Source organism: Tupaia chinensis, unplaced genomic scaffold, assembly GCF_000334495.1.
Source record: "Tupaia chinensis unplaced genomic scaffold, TupChi_1.0 Scaffold000361_2, whole genome shotgun sequence".
In the NCBI taxonomy this organism is placed as follows: domain Eukaryota; kingdom Metazoa; phylum Chordata; class Mammalia; order Scandentia; family Tupaiidae; genus Tupaia; species Tupaia belangeri.
The window spans coordinates 1,604,169-1,624,422 of record NW_006159858.1 but is presented as its reverse complement, the minus strand read 5'-3'; the positions used below and the strand labels follow the sequence as shown (position 1 = coordinate 1,624,422).

The 20,254-nt window shown below is 37.2% G+C and overlaps 1 protein-coding gene across 1 annotated transcript in view; it reads right to left on the bottom strand.

The window, feature by feature from the left end:
* The window catches only part of CUNH2orf69 (chromosome unknown C2orf69 homolog), a 55,736-nt gene extending 35,717 nt beyond the window's left edge, over positions 1-20,019 (bottom strand). Inside the window, exons 1-5 of the mRNA XM_027773612.1 lie at positions 19,947-20,019; positions 19,464-19,601; positions 17,246-17,265; positions 14,600-14,700; positions 14,125-14,186 (exon numbers count right to left, since the gene is read on the bottom strand). Of these exons, the coding sequence (XP_027629413.1) occupies positions 14,125-14,186; positions 14,600-14,700; positions 17,246-17,265; positions 19,464-19,601; positions 19,947-20,019 (394 nt within the window). The remainder of the gene's footprint in view (positions 1-14,124; positions 14,187-14,599; positions 14,701-17,245; positions 17,266-19,463; positions 19,602-19,946) is intronic.
* Between the last annotated feature and the right edge of the window lie 235 nt (positions 20,020-20,254).

Here is a 20,254-nt window from a genome sequence, read left to right as displayed (position 1 = left end):
TGAAGCAGAAAATAAGGAAGTGAAAAAATAGGTAATGTCCACTGGATAGATGAAAGAGGGAGGGATGGCTTTGTGGTTGAACAAAAGAAGGAATTGGGGGACTTCCTTTGAGGTTAATAAGAAATAAAAGAGGCCTTTTGGCTCTCTGAGTAGCACCATGGTGGTTGGCAAGAATAAGCGCCTTACGAAAGGCGGCAAAAAGGGAGCCAAGAAGAAAGTGGTTGATCCATTTTCTAAAAAAGATTGGTATGACGTGAAAGCACTGCTATGTTCAACATAAGAAATATTGGGAAGACACTGGTTACCAGGACTCAAGGAACCAAAATTGCATCTGACAGCCTTAAGGGCCGTGTGTTTGAAGTGAGCCTTGCAGATCTGCAGAATGACGAAGTCGCATTTAGGAAATTCAAGCTAATTACTGAGGACGTTCAGGGCAAAAACTGCCTGACTAAATTCCATGGCATGGATCTCACCCGTCACAAGATGTGTTCCATGGTCAAAAAATGGCACATGGTAGTAATTATATATATTTATTTAAAGAGATTTTGCCTTAGGGCATGTGCACTCGCCAGAGAGAGGGAGAAAAAGAGAGAGACAGTGAGAGGGAAAGTGAGAAAACATCCCCCAGGGGGAATGGTCATGCTGCAACCTCTTCTCCTCCATTCTCCTCCCAGGATCTTGGGCACACATGCACATGCGCCTAGCATGATTTTCAAGCCATTGGGTGTGGGTCTTGAACCACCGTCGACCATGTGGGAGTCCAGCTCTGTAACTGCTACACCATCTGCTGGCCTCAGTAATTATGTTTTATAGTATATCAACTTAGAGATAATTTCTAAAATCTACAGGTAACTTAAATCCTTGGGCTGATATTGAATCGAGTTAATTAATAGTTATTTATTGGCTCCATAAATCATTTCTAACTGAGTGAATTTGGAAACATTGATCATGAAATATACTTTTAAGATTGTGTTTTAGCTTCTTTTTTTCTGGAGAGGTTTTCGCTATAAGGCACATGGGCTCGCTCAAAAGACAGAGAGAGACAGAAAGCGAGAAATCGCCCCCCAAAAGGGATGGCCATCCTGCAATCCCTTCTCCATTCTCTTGGGATCTTTGGCATGAACACACATATGCCCGGCCTGAGTTTAAGCTGCCAGGTTTGAGATTTGAACCGTGGTCGACTATGTGGGAATCCAGTGATGTAACTATTACACTATACTGCTGGTCTCAGCTTCTTATTTTTATATACTGCAGAGAGGCAATAGCTTGGGGTCTGGGTTCATTTTTGCTATCTTGAAAAGTTGTACAGCGTATGACTGTAGAAAGTCATGTTATATGTATTCATAAGCTCCACCTGACAGCAAGGATGCTGGTGTATAGCTTTCAAAGTTGTCCACCTCCCCTAACTTCCATCCTGCTGTTTTTGCTGAGAAATAGAAGTTACTTTGGTGAAAAAATTATAATTAACATGTGTAAATGAGCTACTTAAAAGCAATCATTTCAGAGAAATGCAAGTTCCTGCTTTTTAATTTAACTTTATTTTTCATTTTTATTTCATTTAATTTTATTTTTAGTTTTTGCTATAGGGTGTGTGTGCTTGCCAGAGAGAGAGAAAAAGAGAGAGAGAGAAGTCACCCCTCAGAGCAGATGGCCACACAGCAATCCATAATCTCTTATCTTCCATTCACCTCTTAAAATTTCGGGCACACGTGCATACATGCTGGCGTGATTTTCAATCCATTGAGTCTAGCCTCAAAAGGTAAAGTCAGTCATGTAGGATCCAGCTGTTGTAACCTCCATGCTACCCACTGGCCCTTCTTTTTTATTTTTAAATTTACAATGAGGTTGGTGCATTCACGAGAGAGACAGAGAGGAAAAAGGCAAAGTGGAAAAGCACTCCCCAGAGGGGATGCCCATGCCACATCTCTTCTCCATCCTCCTCTCAGATTCAGGGTGCACATGTGCGCGTGCAGGCATGTTTTTCCAGTCCCTGGTTCAAAACTCAAATCACACAGTCAGCATGTATGATCCAGCTGCCATAACCAGCACACCACCGGCCAGCTGCAGCTTTTTGTTTCTACTTGTCAAGGAAAAGAGTAGTTTTGTTCTGAAGAAACAGCACTGTGGTCTCCAGCGTCCTTTGCTCTTTACAGGCTTCTTTGTGTTGACTTTATTATGTTGTGGGTTATTTAAGAGGACAAAGCTTTCTCACTCAAGAAGGAGTTAAGTTTCTTTACACTCAAGTTACCATCTGTTTATTTTTGGAGGTTTTTGCCTTAGGGTTCATGCATTTGCCAGAGAGAGAGAGACAGAGAGAGAGAGACAGAGACAATGATAGGAAAAGTGAAAAATCAACCCCCAAGGGGTATGGCCACAGTACAATCCTTTCTCCATTCTCCTCCTGTAATCTTGGGCATGCATGCACATGCACCCGTCATGAGTCTCAAGCCACTGGGTCCAGAACTCCAGCCACTGTTGGCCTGTGGGAGTCCAGTGATGTAACCGCTGCACCATCTGGCAGTCCCAACTGCCTATTTATTTTTTTAAATGTTTGACTCACCTTGAAAATTAATGCTCAAGTCTTATTTCTCAGACATCCATGACCTGATTCCTGTCTTAAACTGACAACCTTTTATTTTTACTTTCCCCAAATCGAGTCCTAAATGTAAAATGAAATAAAATAAAACTCTCAGGATATCTTTTGCACCTGAAATTATCTCTGAAAATTCCAGAAGGCCCCTGCAAAAAACACAAAGGTTTGTTCTTTCATCTTGCAAAAAGAAGTGTTACAAATAATCAGGTTTATTTGATATGTTACTATCCATGAGCTGTGTGGGGAAAGTTCTGAAAGCAGAAGACATGGTTAGCCTTTCTTAGATCAAGTTTGTAAGTATAAAACAGCATTATATAAACCTTTTACAAATCACTGTATGAAACGTTCCTAATTTGTCATGTCCTCACTATCCATGTTTCTATCAGAGCCCTAGTGCTGTTTTGCTTGGTATCATTGGGTTGTCAGAAAAGTCATGACATTTTTTCTATGCAAAAATGTATCATAACTTTTCTGACAACCCAATAGCTAGTATGGGTTATCCATCAGAAATTCAACTGTTTTTTAAGTTTTTTTTTTTTTTTGAGAGATTTTTGCTATAGGGTGCGTACACTCACCAGAAAGACAGAGAAAGACAGAGAGACAGAAAGCAAGAAATCACCCCCGAGGGAGGATGGCCACGTGGCAATCCCTTCTTCTCCATTCTCCTCTCAGGATCTTTGGGCACACATGCACATGTGCCCAGTGTGAGTTTAAGCCACAGGGTCTGGGACTTGAACCACAGTCGACTATATGGGAGTCCAGCGAAGCAGCCATTATGCCATCTGCTGGTCCCTATTTTTAACTTTTTTATCTTAGTTGCATCCTTACTTTGAACTTAGTATCTTTTAGGCCAGTAGTTCTTAACGGAGATTCATGTAATTTACCAATAAATGTTATTAATATACACATGTTTCAGATCAATTTCAGACTTACTGAATCCCTTTACTTGATATTCTTGAAATATTTTCCTATGTCTTTGCTAGATTCACAGTATATTACAGCTCAGGATTATTATGATATCTCGAGATATTTTCCCCTGTAAAGATTATGTTTATCTGGACCAATAGGTGGTGTGGTGGTTAAGATTGTTGGATCCCATATGGCCAACTGCATGATTCAAGTCCAGATCCGGTGGCTTGAAAATCACACTGGACAAATCTCCAAAATAGACAGGTGGGATTACATAAGATTAAGAAGTTTCTGCCCACCAAAGGACACTTAATTAGTATGAATCAACAACCCTCGGAATGGGAGATAATTTTTATTAACTGTGCCTCAGATAAGAGACTGATAATCAGAATACACAGGGAACTCAAGCAGTTTATCCAGAAGAAAATGATTAATCTGATTAAAAGATAGGGAAATGAGCTGAATAAACAACTCTTTAAGGAAGACATATGAACAGCCAAAAAGCATATGAAAAAATGCTCAACATCCCTCATCATAAGGGAGATGCAGATCAAAACCACAATGAGATATCACCTAACCCCAGTCAGAATGGTGAAGATTAAAAAAAACAAAAAATGATAAGTGCTGGAGGGATGTGGTAAAAGGGGAACACTCCTACATTGTCGGTGAGAATGTAAATTGGTCCAGCCACTGTGGAGAACAGTATGAAGTTTCCTCAAAGACCTTCAAATAGAACTATCATATGATCCAGCAATTCCACTACTGGGTATCTACCCAAAGAACAGGAGAATGCTCAGTCAGAAAAGCTGTATTTATTGCAGCATTATTCACAATTGCTAAGACATGGAACCAACTCAAATATCCACAGATACATGGATTGAAAAAGTGTGGCACATATACTCCATGAAATACTATTCAGCCATAAAAAAACAAGGCCCTGGAATTTGATAGAAAGTGGATGAATATCAAAGATTTGTTGCTGAATGAAGCAAGTCAGGCTATGAAAGAGAGACATTGTATGTCTCCACTTAACATATACCGACTGTCTGCACTCAATGGTAGAGACTGAAAGATCGGAGGACATAAAAGCATTAAAAATTGTTATGGACACTAGAGACAAAGTGGGAGGAGAGCGTGGGAGGGGAAGGGTGTAAGAAAGGAAATTTGGGGAAAAAAAAAGAGAGAGGTAAGACATTTGTGGGACACAAATATGGCTTATTATCTGTTGATGAGGATGTGTGTAGTATTCTCAACTGGGCTGGAATGAGGTGTCTGTCATGTTCAGTAACGTTTCTTTACAATCTAAATGAAGTACAGTGATTGAATGTATAAATAATAACAAGAAGAAATTAAAAAAAGAAAAAACTGTTTAGTCATTCAATTTCAAAGTTATATAAAATCCTCTGTTGAAAATGATGTATATGGTAATATCCTTGATCAGTTGTCAAATACTGTATGCATACTTTGAAAATCTATATTGTACACTATAGAGATATGCAATGATTGAATGTAAATAAGAAATAATGAAATAAATTTTTTTGTTTTTTAGAGGTTTTTGCTATAGGGCATGTGCGCTCGCCAGACAGACAGAGAGAGACAGAGAGACAGAAAGTGAGAAATAACCCCCCAGGGGGGATGGCCACGCCGCAACCCCTTCTCCTCCATTTTCCTCTTGGGATCTTGGGCACGCATGCACACATGCCTGGCATGAGTTTAAGTCACCGGGTCTGGGACTCGAACTGCGGTCGACTACATGGGAGTCCAACGACATAGCCATTACGCTACTGCTGGTCCCCGAAATAATTTTTTTTAATTTCAAAAATAATTAAAATAAGATAAAATATATTTTTAAAAAATCTGGAGAGGTGAATGGAGGAGAAGGGATTGTGGTGTGGCTAACCCCCTGGGGGATGAGATCTCATTTTCTGCCTCTCTGTCTCTGGTGAGCACATGCACCCTATGGCAAAAACCTACAAATAGATAAATAAAATTCTAAACCATAAAAAAAAGAGAAAAGAAAATCACACTGGGTGAGTGTGTGTGCATGCCCCAAAATCCTAAGAGAAGAATGGAGAAATAACTGTGGTAGGGCCATCTCACCAGGGGATGATTTTTCACTTTCTCTTTCACTGCCTCTCTTACTCCCTCTCTTCCTCAAGCTCACATGCTCTGCAGAAAAAAAAAAAAAGGTTATGTTCATGCATTTTTACAAATTAAATCCAATAAATGCTGTCTTCTTTGAAAATAGGGCTGACCTTTATATTTATAAGTTTTTGTCTTGAACTTTTTTTGATTGTTTTATTTGGTTTTGCACACTGCAGAAACAATAAAATTTCTCTGTCTGTTGTATTGTTATTATTATTATAAACCCTCATCGTATCTTTCACTTTTAAAAACAAGTAGCTTGCTAAGTCTTTTGTCATCTATAGATTATTTTTACTCCTTTATTTCACTCTAATGCTTCCCTGAAAGATCTTGCAATCAGTTACAGACAAGAATGTTTATCTTAAAAAATAAAAAACCAAAAACCTGTCAGGCCAGCCTGTGGCTTAGTGGTTAAGGTAGCTGAATCCCACATGGCCTACCTTGAGGTTGGAGTTCTGGTCCTGGCAGCTTGGAAACTATACCATGAATGTGTGTGTGCATGTCCAAAGTCCTGGAAGGAGAGAAATGGAGGAGAAGGGATTGCAGCAGCATGACCATGCCCTCATGGTGGTGCTTTTTTGCTCTCTCTCTCCTGAGAGTGCACAAGTCCTCTGGCAAATTAAAAAAGAAAAGAAAAAGAAGAAAGAGAGAGAAAGAAAGAAAGAAAGAAAGAAAGAAAGAAAGAAAGAAAGAAAGAAAGAAAGAAAGAAAGAAAGAAAAGAAAGAAAGAAAGAAAAGAAAGAAAGAAGGAAAGAAAGAGAAAGAAAGAAAAACTGTTGTAGAGTCCCAGTTGAAAAGGACTATGCCAAGTACTTTTGGGCATAGGCTTCTGATGAAACTGCCTGAACAACTTTGAAATTATATCAGTCAGGCTAGCCTGTGGCCTGGTATTTAAGGTGACTGGATCACACATAGCCAGCTGCGTGGTTCGAGTCCTGGACCCTCTGGCTTGAAAAATATTCTGGGCATATGTGCATGTGTGCCCCAAATCCCAGAAGGACAGAGAGATGGAGGAGAAAGGCTTTTGGTACAACCATGCTTCATAGCGGGTGCTTTCTAACGTTGTTTCTATCTCCTGGGAAATAAGGAAAAAAAAAAAGAAATTACATCAGTGGACTGAATCAGTATTTCCAGCGCTCTAGTCAAGAAGCTGATGGGTTTGTGAAACTGCTAACCTAAAATCCAGTGGAATGAGAATTAATTACATAGGATTGAATGAACTGATGAGGAATGATTATAGTTTTTATTTAAAATATTGTTGATGTTGCTTTAATTTCGTTTTCCAGAGATACAAATAAGCTCTTTCTCTTTCCTCTTATTTATAACTGGAAAAAAGATCTCTGCTTTGGCAAATTCAAATTAAACTTTTATAAATGATATTCTCCCTGTCTGGCCTTTCCAGAATTTGGGAACTCCTGTTAAATATTCTTGTTTTCAGAACCAGCTGTTGGCATAAGGACTATGTCACTGGACTCCCATGTAGTAGACGGCAGTTCGAGCCCCAGACCCAGTGGCTTAAACTCACACCAGGTGTGTGTGTGCGTACGTCCCCAAGATCCCAAGAGGAGAATGGAGGAGAGGGGATTGCGGAATGGCCATCCCCCACAGGTGGTGATTTCTCAATTTCTGTCTCTGTCTCTCTGGCAAGTGCACACGCCCTATAGCAAAAACCTCTCCTGTATATATATATATTTTTTTTTTTTTCTTATTTGCATAGCAATATAGTGTAGGACAGGAAGAAACTTTAGCCTCTACCCATCTTACATTCATTGGCTGGGTTCCTCCCTCTAAATCAAACTGATGAAGACAGCGTAGTAAGAGAAAAAGAATTCAGAGAGGAGTAACTCAAAGGAGTGATTAGAACCTACGGCTTATATACCATCTTAATAAAGAAGAGTAACTTTGTAGAAAAGTGACAAGATAAAGAAAAAGAACTTCAAGCCTTTAGAGGTGGCAAATTGGAGGAAGGCAAATATCTGGGGCAACTAATAGGTGAAGATTAGTTAGTAAGGTTTATTTGTATAAATTATTTCTCAATGCCATCACATCTCCAGTGATAAGGCTGTTGTCAGTGTACTGGAAGAGGAAGTGGTAGTGATACGGATATTGTCACAAGGGGAGTTTATGTTCTTATTCAGACAGATAAGGGGAAGTCAGGGAGCTTGTCCCGGTCTGCTTTTCTTCAATTGCCTTCAGCTTGGAATAATCCTTCTGCCAGAGTGGCATATTTTGGGGTAGCATTATCTGAACCCCTTCATTTTCTCATTTGAAATTTCAAGAAATTTCATATATTAAAAGTTGAGTTGGCAACTGTGGAGAAAGATTTGGGTTAAAAGTTGTGAGGTAAGACATCTAAAAAGGAGAAGAAAAATATAGACAGGAACAAAGATGATTAAGCAGAAGAAAACACATTGTCCCCTATCTCATCGAACTAGTTTTTTAGTTCTAAAAATAGATCATTCCAGTTAAACAGTTTTGTCTCATTTCAAAAGGCATTCAAAAGGAATGTATTCTTATTTTTAATAGATCATAATCGAAAACAATAGTTACATAACCAAAACTTTGCCTGAGATGTCATATTTGAGAATGTTGCTCATTTAATTAGACATTACTAGGTATGTTTAAGGAACTAAGGTCGATTTTAAGGTGCCAGTGCTTACAAAGTTCTCTTGATAAAAGAACTTGGAACCTGGATGCAGGATTTCCAGCATTACAGAATTCTCAGCCTTCCAGTGAATAAGGTAGGTCAGTTTCAGGCAGATCCAAGAAGCTTAGGCTGGTTTTTTTTTTTTTTTTTTTTTTTTGGTTTTTCACTGTAGGGCGCGTGCGCTCTTTTCACTGTAGGGCGCGTGCGCTCGCCAGACAGACAGAGAGAGACATAGAGACAGAAAGCGAAAAATCACCCCCCAGGGGGGATGGTCACGCTGCAATCCCTTCTCCTCCATTCTCCTCTCGGGATCTTGGGCACGCACGCACACGCGCCCGGCGTGAGTTTTAAGCCACCAGGTCCGGGACACGAACCGCGGTCGACTACGTGGGAGTCCAGCGACATAGCCATTACGCCAACTGCTGGTTCCCGCTTAGGCTGTTTTGTGACTCTTGAGACTAGAGAAATTCCCTCAAATGAATAGGTACTAAAGGTGACATCTCATGGGGAGTTGTTTTCTTGGCTTGGTTTTCTAGCCTCAAGAGTCTAATCTGAGATACCTTATGAAAGCTTTTGGCAAAGCAAATTTAAGAAGGCCCACATGGAATGTTAAAACACAGCTCTCTGCAAGGGACTCACGTGGGAAGTTCTGGTTGGAGTTCGAAAACTCCCCATATTTGCCAGGAATGTGAGTGCCTGTGATCCAGGGCTGGCTGAAGCACTGGTGGACCACAGGGTCAGGACCCTGTTGAGTATGCTGTCTCTCTGCTGCTATCTCTGTCACTCATGGAAGAAATAAATAAATAAACTTAAAAAAAAAATCTTGGGTCTTTCTGTCTCTCTGTCTCTTTCTGCCTTTCTGGTGAGCGCATGTGCTATAGCAAAAACCTCTCAAAAAAAAAAAAAATCTTGGGTCAAATATGAGACCAATCTTAGTTTTTGATCAAGAATGATACTTTTTTAGAGATTATTTTTCATCAAAAAGGAAGATACTGTAAAAAAAAAAGATACTGGGTTGTCAGAAAAGTCATGACATTTTTCTACTTTTTTTAATGCAAAAATGCGTCATGACTTTTCTGATGACTCAATATTTCAAAGGAAAACTATGGATTCCATATAGTGCACCCTTCTGGGTTACCAGATTCTAATGGCTCTCTTCATTACCCTTAATCTATCTGAAACCCTTCATAAATTGTTGGTAATTAATGAATATGTAAACTCTATCCTATATTGTATTAATTTAATTTACACCTACCTCCCCAAAAATGTGTGATTTGTCATTCATCTACACATTTTTTTTACTCCTTATAAATTTGTGCTGCTGACTTCCCTTTTGAGCTGGTTTTAACCATGTATCTGATTTTGTCATGTGATGAGAATAAAATGAAATCTTTAACATCTGTACATTTTTATATAAAATCGTATCAGAGTTATGATTTTAACTTTTCCTGAAAATTATCTTTTAATAGTAGGAAATACTATAATAAAAAATTATGAGAAGAGAATTGAAAATCATGACTATGCTATTAGAGAATCATGTCCACATGACAGTCATAAAAAATTCCAGTGAGTGTTCTGGCTCTCCTTCTTCCTACTTGGACTATGAATGCAATAGCTGGATCTGCAGCAGCCACAATGAGTCATGGATTGGAAATTAGATGTTGAGGGTAGCAAGAGAAGCTCAAGTCTATGAATACATCATAATATTCCTGAACTGCTTACTAGATTTTACATAAGGAGAAAAAAACTTCTATCTTATTTAAACACTGTTAATTTGGGGTTTCTGTCTCTCACAGTTGAACCTAAACCTAAGTAGTAATTACTTTTATTGTGACTCCAAATGATAAATTTTAATGTTTGTGAAATTACATGAAGCTGTATTTGCTATCATTTCAAGAATAGGTCAACAATGAGAATGTAGTATATAATTCATTTTTATAGATTCTCAGTAATAATTATTAAATGTCTCTTTTATGGTTAACAATCCAGCATAAGAATTGTTTGAATTTAAATAAAAAAATTGGGGCCAGCTAGTGGCAGACTGGTTAAGGCAGCTGGATCCCACACGGCCAATTTTATGGTTTGAATCTCAGACCAAGCAGCTTGAAAAATATGCGAGGCACGTGGGCATGAGTATCCGAAATCCCTAGAGGAGAATGGAGGAGAAAGGATTGTGGTATGGCCATTGCCCCCAGGGTGGGTGTGGAGGGGTGATTTCCCACTTTCTCCTCTTTCTCTTTCTTTCCCTCTCTATCCATCTGAAGAGCACACATGCCCTCTAGCAAAACTAAACAAACAAAAAAAAGTAAATAAATTAAAAATTGTTACAATTTACAATAAACAAATGAAGATGAATAGGACATAGGTTCATTTCTGAAATAATTATTTCTGACTCCTTGGTGACCCTTCAGAGATAATTTTCCCACCTGAAAATAAAGTTCAGCTTTTACAGGATGAGTAATACATTTGAGACAACAGAGGATCTTTCTATCTGTGGAAAGTATTTTAGCAGATTTGGGATTGAAATGCAAAAATCATGTAATACTGGATAAAATTGGGGCTAACAGGAGTAAATATGAACTTTTAGAAAAAGTTCAAGTATCAACAAGTCATGGAATTATAGTTTATCATTATAATAGGTACTTAGAAGAAATGTCTTCTGAAGAAAGAAGGTGAAAATCTTGCATTCCCCAGTCTAGGAGTTAACCTATGGAACCTAGATCTGTTACAGCAGAATTCATTCCCATGTTTTAAACATTTTTCCTCTTTTTCTCTTCTCAGAGGGTCAGCATGGAGCTTATAGAAGCTGTTGTTTTAAATCTATTTACATTGTATGTTTAGGGAGTGGGGCAATAAAGGAAGGCTGGATTTGGAAACCCATAGAAGATGTTGAAGAACCAAGTTTGGTGTAAAAAAAGAAAAAGTTAATGCTTTACAACTAAGGTAAGACATTTTAAGGAATTATTTTCTTATTGATATTTTAGATGCAAGATGCATTGAACAGACCTGAACAGAAAACTGAGAAGTGAACTTTAATGGACTAAATGCAGGATTAAATTCCTGCATTTAGGAGAGACGCTACCTATATTTTTCTAAATGTTTAGGTTTAACAAAAATAAATCTAATGTTAATTTTATGAACTCAGTAAGTTGAATTCCCTGCCATTTTTATTTAACATGAATTCACCTGGGGATCTGGAGGCACTTTCTGAAGCTATTAGAGCTACTGCAAACTGCCACACAAGGAGTCCATTTTAAGACCTTCCCTAGAGGGCAAATTTAGAGAGAGCTCTATTTCTATTTTTCCTCCTGAATAATGCCAGAAGACCAAGTTGACCCTGCCAGGACTTGATCCTTTACCTCAGTGATTTCTCACCTGAGACTCGAAGCATTTAATAGTACTTGAAGTCCTTTAGCCAGGCCTTCTTACCCTGCATTTCTAATCAGGGAAACATAAACTGAGATCTGTCCTTAAGCTGTTTTACTTTGCCTTTTAATGGCCTCCGTCTCCTTTCATGCAGCATTATCTTGATAAATTGCCATTTTTAACGAGCATTTTTTGCCTGGAAAGTGTACACTAGAACAGGTACTGAAGGTTCTTCTTGAAATTTTGGCCAAATTTTGTGTAACTCCATCACAGGCTGTGTTAATATCCCACATTAGTCCTGATTTCTCTCTTCATTTCTTATTCGTGTACTGGATAGTTTAGCAAATAAGATTGAGTGGATTTTCCCAATAATAAAGCCTAATTCTGTATCTATAACAGGATTAAAAACATACAATAACAGGATTATACTCAGAAAAATCCAGGTAGACACTGAAATTTCAGAAGGAAGGAAGGAGAAAGAGAAAGGAAGAAGAAAGTGATGAGGGAAAGGTGGAAGGGAAGGAGGAAGGAAAGGAGGGGAAAAAGGAGTAGAGAAAGAAGAGAACAGTCCTAATAAATCAGGTCACGTTCCTTGAATTCAAATGTTAATTATTCCCAGTGAAAATACTGTGGTAATTGATTTATAGAGGTATGTTAGAATTTGAATCACTTACCTACATTCATCCCTGGAAATCGAGCAGTAGTTTAAAGAAAACTTAGGTGGTAATTTCTCTGTACTTATTACACTTGGAGGAGCACTTGAAAAACACTACACATAAACAAAATACAAAGCAGGCACATCACTGTGGAGTATAAGTTCTTTAGAGTGACAATAACAATTAGTATAAAAAGAGCAGCGCGGGCTCCATTGAGGACTACCATTTTCTCAAAAGCAAAGGAGCAATTTAGAGGAAAGCTACTGAAATTAGTTACCATATCTGTGAACTGATTGTTAAATAACTCCCTGAACAGACTTTGAAATAACACAAGGGTGTAGCCATGCTACTATGGGTGGGCTGATGGCAAAGAACATTTTTCTGAATTCATTTATATTTACCTGAAGTTTCCTCTGGTCAAGTAAGTTTTTTGTCCATCTGGAAGTCAAGAAAACACCTGCCTCTCTGTTCTGTTCATTTTTTTTTTATGGTAATAGATTTATACTTTTATTAGAGGATTTCACCCCCAACTGCTTTGTAATTATCAAGAACAGATCTCAAATTCTTATTTAAAAATAAAGTTAATGTCATGCCCAAAGTCATGGAGTAATTTAGAAGTGATGTTTAAAATAGAAATTTAGACTACTGACTTGAAATCCCATGCCCTGACCACCAGACCACACGCCTGCCCAAGGATATTTAAAATTTTTACTGAGTTATTCTTCTTTGTAATTAGATGCAGTGATTAGAGTGTCTTTTGCATTACTCTGCATTTTTCTTTTAAATCAGGGTTGTAAGCCACATAGGGAACTGTCCCTTACAAAACTAAACAAGGGATTTTCAGTTTTGCAATACAATCTCCTGATATTTGTTTATAGGTTTCACACATCAAAAAACAATGAGATCTGTAATTTTTCAAATTACAATCTTCTCATTCTCTAAGTTATATGCCTATGAGAATTTGCAGATCTTTTGAAGAGAATGTAATCTTTATGCTTACAAAATGTAGACTTTCATATTTGGGTACAATTACAAATCAAGGCCTTTTCTCCCCATAATAATCGGGCCTTTTCTCCCCATAATAATCGGTTTCTAAAGGCTGTGGGTTGTCCTCATTCTAAAATAAATTAATGGGAATTTAAAAATATAATTCATCCAGTTATTAAATCTTTTGAATCCTTAAAATTAGAAACCATTTATATTCTCAATCCCCAAAGACGCAAAAATGACATAAAAAGCTTTATATTATAGCATATTACAAGTTAATTGCTTTGATTGGAGAAATAAGATTAAACAGCTAAAACCATTTCAATTTAAGTTAAAAAAGAAACCTTTTATATGGCTGCTTATCATTTAGTTTTTTTTTTCATTACAGGTATATATTATGTGACTTTAAATATTCCATTTCTTTCTATCAAATATCTTTCAAAAATGAATGTCCATTTTGGAAAGCAAAAAAATCACAAAGCTATGGATGACTTTCAAAGGAATTTTAATTAGGTAGCATTCGATGCTGCAAAAAACAGTATCTTTAATAAATCTAAAAAAACTGATGTTAAATTAGAGGTTGATCTATAAGAGAACTGATTTTTGCATTATCATTATTCATTTTAAGATAATACATTATAGTTGCTAAATAAAATAGTAATTTCATATAGAAATTTATACATATTTTCTTAAGGCTCTTATCTAATTTTTTAGAAATTTTGTTCTTAAAACCTTGAGTGTTGGACATAGGGTTTTTTTTTTTCCTATTAATACTTTATTTTGAGATGAAAATGTGGTCATTCACATTTTTCCAAACCTACCTGGAGCGATCTGGTGGTGAGTGAGATTTGGGGGAGTGAAGTGGCAATAGATACTCATTAAACTATTAACAGCAACATAAAAAGTGTAAGCTTTTAGAAAAAAGCCGTTGTCTGGGACCGGCAGATGATATAATGGTTACTTTGCTGGACTCCCACATAGTTGATGGCAGTTCAAGTCCCAGACCTGGCAGCTTAAAATGCTGGCACATTTGCTTGTGTGCCCAAGATCCCCAGAGGAGAATGGAGGAGAAAGGATTGTGACTTTGGGGCCATCCCTCTCGGGAGCAATTTCTCACTTTCTATCTCTCTGGCAAGCACCCATGCCCTATAGCAAAAATATATCTCTCTCTTAAAAAAAAAAAAAGCCAGTTGTCATTGTTTTTGCCTATTTATTTAGTTTCGTAGTGTGGACATTGTGTGAGGGTGTAATTTCCTAGAGGGAAAATAAGGGAATCAGAAGCAACAATGTCCATACAAAGGTATCTTCCAAGTAGTAAGTTTTTGCCTCTTGATCACAACTCGAGCAAACAAGTTGGAAGGTAGGTTCTTTTCCCAATTTGCTAAACGCTGTACTGCCTGTGTCAATAACAACAGTGAAGAAGTAAAAGAATAAATGAATGAATAGTGGTTTCCTTGACACCTTTTAAATGAAGCTGCCAATTAACATCAATAGATACAGGTATACTGGAGGTAGGAAGAATAAACACTGACATATCTGAGAGAATGGAGCCATGGCTGGGACCAGGGATCCTTGAAGGTGAACATTTCTCTGACAGTGACCATTTGGGTTACCAGAACTTTTCCAAAATTAACATAAATTATGGAAAGACCGATAGATGGTCTTTAAAAAGTGCATGAAAAGGGCCAGCAGGTGGTGTGGTGGTTAAGGCGCTAGACTCTTACATGGCTGGCTGCAGTTCGAGTCCTGGAATTGGCAGTTTGCTTTTTCACTTTCCCTCTGTCTTTCTCTCTCTCTGGTGAGTGCACATGCCCTATAGTGAATTGAAAAATAATAGTAATAATAAATCAAATTAAATAAAGAATTCTTTAAAAATGCATATTGTGAAAACACTGCATAGATTTCAAAAGTTATTTTTGCACTGAAATAAACACAAACTTTAATTCCATTTTCACAATTTTTTAAAATACTCTTGTATTCATTTCAATTTGTGAATGAAACAGGATGGCTGGACTTTTCTTTAAATCAGACTTTGAAGGACAGGGTAGAGGGAAGAAGACAAATAGAGTACAGATGAAATAAAATGGACTACATGTTAGTAATTGCTGAAGTTAAGTGTACAGGATTCATTACACTCCTCTCTTGGGTTTGCAATTTTCTTTAGTACAAGTCAACAAACATACACCACTCCACCAAGAGTCTGATATAAGAAACATCTATATTGCCTAATGGTAGATAAAGTCTAATTTTAGAAACTTTTTCACATATTATGTAGATTAAGAAATTTGTTTTAAAAGTTGTGTCTTCATGATAAAAAAATTACTTTTAGCTCCAGATACAACAAATTATGATAGAAATTGATATTGTTGCTATCAGGTTTTTAATGATCTTGAAGAAAAACTAAGAAGTTATGCATATTATTCATTTTTTATGCAGAGTCTAAATGCTCTTAGGCATGTCTTTAGACTCATTTGGACAAGGGCCAAAGGCCAAGAAAGTAAAGAATTAAAAATGGCCAAATAACCAAGATATACCTTAATAACCCACCTGCTGCCGGCCATCTGTCAAAAAAAACTTCCATGCAGCCCTCTCGTCAGCGGTGGAGTTATCAGTTTATAATGTTTTCATGTCACTATCACTGCTTGGTCATGAGTCAAATTTACTTATCAAGTAAAATTAATGTTAGGTTCTAACCGAACAACTCTTAATCATTTTCTATTTCTCTTAAAGCTTCATTTCTTAACAAGAGGTACATGTGCTTCCTCACCTCTCCAGATAATTTTTTTCAGTTTTTGTTCAGCTCAATGATCAGTGACTTCATAAATAAATGTTAGTCTAATATATATATTAAGTAACTTATACAAAATGAGTTTTAATTCTTTTTTTAAGAATCATTTATTTAATTTTATTATCTTTATTATTATTTTTAAATTTGACCAGAAAGACAGAGACAGAGGAAAAGTGAGAAAGCAAGCCACCAGTTTGGGACTCAAACTGCCGTTGACCATGTGGGAGTCCAACACCTTAACCACCATGCCACCTGCAGGCCCTATGAGTTGAAATTCTTACTTTATCTTTAGGCATTATTGTAAGTTATGTGATGCATTCAAGTAGAAGCTGATCAAACAGAGTAAAGGAGAGGATTTTCCTAGCCCCACCTCCACCCTTTCCCACTCAAACAATAGCTTAATGATTGATTTGTGAATGTTTGGTATAGAAGCTTTATAAAGACAGCTATATATTACAGGATCTAGAATCCAGGAATTAGCCCTCTACAAGTACTCTTTTCAGTTTCTTCTCTTTTCTTTCTTTCTTTTTTCTTTTTCTTTTTTTTGGAGAGGTTTTTGTTATAGGGTACGTGCGCTCGCCAGACAGAGAGAGACAGAGAGACAGAAAGTGAGAAATCACCCCCCAGAGGGGATGGTCACACTGCAATCCCTTCTCCTCCATTCTCCTCTTGGGATCTTGGGCATGCACGCACATGCGCCCGGCATGAGTTTACGCCGCCGGGTCCAGGAGGCGAACCGTGGTTGACTACGTGGGAGTCCAGCGACATAGCCATTATGCTAACTGCTGGTCCCTCCTCTCTCTTTTTTTTTTCTTTCTTTCTTTTTTTAAACAGGGAATTTTGCTGTAGGGCATGTGCAATCGCCAGAGACACAGAGAGAGAGAGACAGAAAGTGAGAATCACCCCCGGGGAGATGACCATGCTGCAATCTGTTCTCCCCCAGTCTCCTCTTGGGATATTGGGCATGCATGCACAGGTGCCCAGCATGAGTTTCAAGTGGCTTGGTCCGGGACTTGAACTACAGTTGGCCATGTGGAAGTCCAGCAACGTCACCATTATGCCATCTGTTGGTTCCCCCTTTTCATTTTCTTATGGCACCTAATAAATAATTCTGTAGCAAAGTAGACCTCAATACCTTCCTTTGCAATTATTACCATCACAACTACCACATAATCTGTAATGAAAATAAACAATTCCAACCTTTAACAGCATTAATCAGAAATGTTTAAAGCCACGTTATTGAATTAAGAAAATTCAATATATATATAATATTGAATTCAATATATATAATATAAAATGACATCATTAGAAAAAACTTATGGTAAGAGAACAAGGCCAAAAATTAAGTGAACTGTTTACTTAAAATTAAGCTTTAGTTAATATTTATACAGTACAAAGGAGCTTCAAAAAGTTCACAGAAAGTATATATTATGAAAAAATTGTGCATGAATTTCACCAATTTTTATGTAACAAAATAAATGCATACTTTGATTTCATTCTTCCACAAACTTTTTGAAGTCCCCTCAGATTTTATCGTTTCCAACTGCCCATCCCCCTAATCTATCTATTTACAAAAAGGAAGGGTTGATAATTCAGACCACATAGAAAGAGGAAATCTAATTCTGACCTGGAGTCAAATTGATGCCAAAGGGAGTTTATGGTTTTCTTTACTTTATAAGCTGTAATTGCAAATACAGTTTCCTTCATTTAAAAAACTATTCCACCCTGAAATTTTCAAACAAAAATAGTTTGCAGAAACATTGGCAAAAGACATCTTCAAAAGAAACTAACTAGTTTGAATTAAAGGAAAGGGAGAGGAGAGATGGTGGATATTTTTAAAGGGATTATGTTTTCAATATTTTGGGCACAAGATGTCTAATTCCTACTTTTTAAAAGCATTTCTCATTTAAAATTTAAAACTAGATTAGTAATTTAAATGTGCTTAATTTGTAAATAAGGTAAAAATAACCTGAATGTGTATAAGATAACTTTAAGAGAAGAAACAGTAATATGAAAGTCCTTTCTATAAATATTAAATAGAAACAAAGATTTTATCAATAAATGCCATAAAATATAAAGTTTTATATTATGCAATTAAGAAAGACATAGTAGGAGCCGTCAGGTGACATGGTGGTTAAGGCTGCTGGATTTCCACATGGCCCACTGCAGTTTGAGTCCCAGACCTGGTGGCTTGCTTTTTCACTTCCCCTGTCTCTCTCTCTCACTCTCTCTCTTGCTCTCACTCTGTCCCTCTCTGGTCAAATTAAAATAAATAAAATAAAATACTTCTTAAAAAATGTTTAAAAAAGAGAGAGAGAGAAAGATATAGTAAAGATATGTGATTCAGTTACCAGAGGTATTTTGGCTGATTATTTGTACTGGAATATGTAATAGTATAATTTAATATTTAATTACAATGAATAAATGTCCTTAGTACACAGTAACTATAGAATAAATTGAAAATCACGACTAACTTTGAGATTAACTGACCGATCACCCTTGCACAACTATTGGCTAGTGTTCAACATAAAACACATCAGGATTCCAGTTTTACAAAGTTAGTGTACTATTTCAGAGGGTAGGAGGTTAGGGTAGGGCAAGAAGTTAGCATTCTAGCCTGGAAAGGTTACCCCCTTTTTACTCCTTTTTATAGTAGGTTTCAGTCTTTACACTGATCTACTATTACGGATTTTTAAAAATTTTATATCAAAATAAACTCATCCAACTCATCCTTTACCTCTTTCTATGAACTTTCTGAAGTACCCTTGTGCGTGTGTGTGTGTGTGTGCATGTACAGTTCTCACACTCAGCTATTTTTGATGACAGTGCTTACTGAATATGGACTTTCACTGCTGAAACCATGTTTGACCACGGTAGCACAAGATAACTTAGAAATGAGTTTCAAAATGTTTTTGGTTTACCTTTGAGTGAAATGTGTCAGATACTGAAGCGATAGCTACCATGACGAACACAGGAGCTGCCTGAATCATAGAGGATACCTAAATGTTGAACGGAGGCACTGTGGTTTATTTATTTGTTAAATGGTCATCCCAGTGTTAAAGGGAAAGATAGAGGTTCTTACCTGTTTCTAGAAGGAAATGGTTAAACACACTAAAAACAAAGGAGCTGGAAAAGATATCCTGAGAAGCATCAGATCTGCTCAGGAATAGGGCTAAAACAGTTAAGTTTAGAAATGCAAAGTCATTTCCCAAAATGTTAGCCCCCAAAATTCTGCCAAAAAGAAATTGACTCATCAAAACAAAATAAACCAAAGCCAAACCAGAAACAATAAAAAAATAATAGAGGTAAGGATGGCTTTCGAAATTATTTAAATGATAAGAGCCATTGTGAATACTCAGCAGAACAACATACCAAGTAGTGAGACCCAAAGGTACTTGGACTGGGGAATGCTTGAAGAGGTAAATGCTCTGCGGGCTTTCTCCAGGAGCAGACTGTTAGAGGATGTATGATTACAGTCTGCAAAATATGACAGGTTCAGGGAATTAGAACCTAGATTTTAGAACAGTAGAATTAGGAGCTAGCCTCTGAAATTTGAAGGAAATGTTTGCAAGTGAAATCTTTTTGATGTGGTATATATGGAGAATAAATGGTATTAAGACAAGTTTAAATGCTTCACAGATAGTACTACCTTTATTCACTAGGAAGGGAAATTAGAGATGATCTTCTTAAGTCCCTGAAGGACCATTCCGCAAGGCCACACTAAATCATCACTAACCAAATCATCCCTTGGTTCAACTCTCAGAAAGAAAATGTTAAAGCTAAGCAATGCTGCTACTCAAAAGGGCATTTCTTAGATTCTGCCTCTATTAAACTGGAAAGGACATTAAAGAATACCGAGTCCAGCTTCCTCATCGTACGGATAGGGGAGCTGAGGTGTGGAGAGTCTGAGACCTTTATCCAATGTCATGCACTTGATGACAGGCTGGAAACAGAAACATGGCTTCTTTATTTCTGCTCCAAAGTGCTTTCCATTATGCAATATTGACTAATCAGGGACATTTCTGTGTTCATTCATTGTGGTAAAATGTCATTCATGGGGCAGTAGGTGGTGTGGAAGTTAAGATGCTGGATCCTATGTGACCAGCTTTGCAGTTTGATTCCCGATGCCAGTGGTTTGAGAATCATGCCAAGTTCACGTGCAC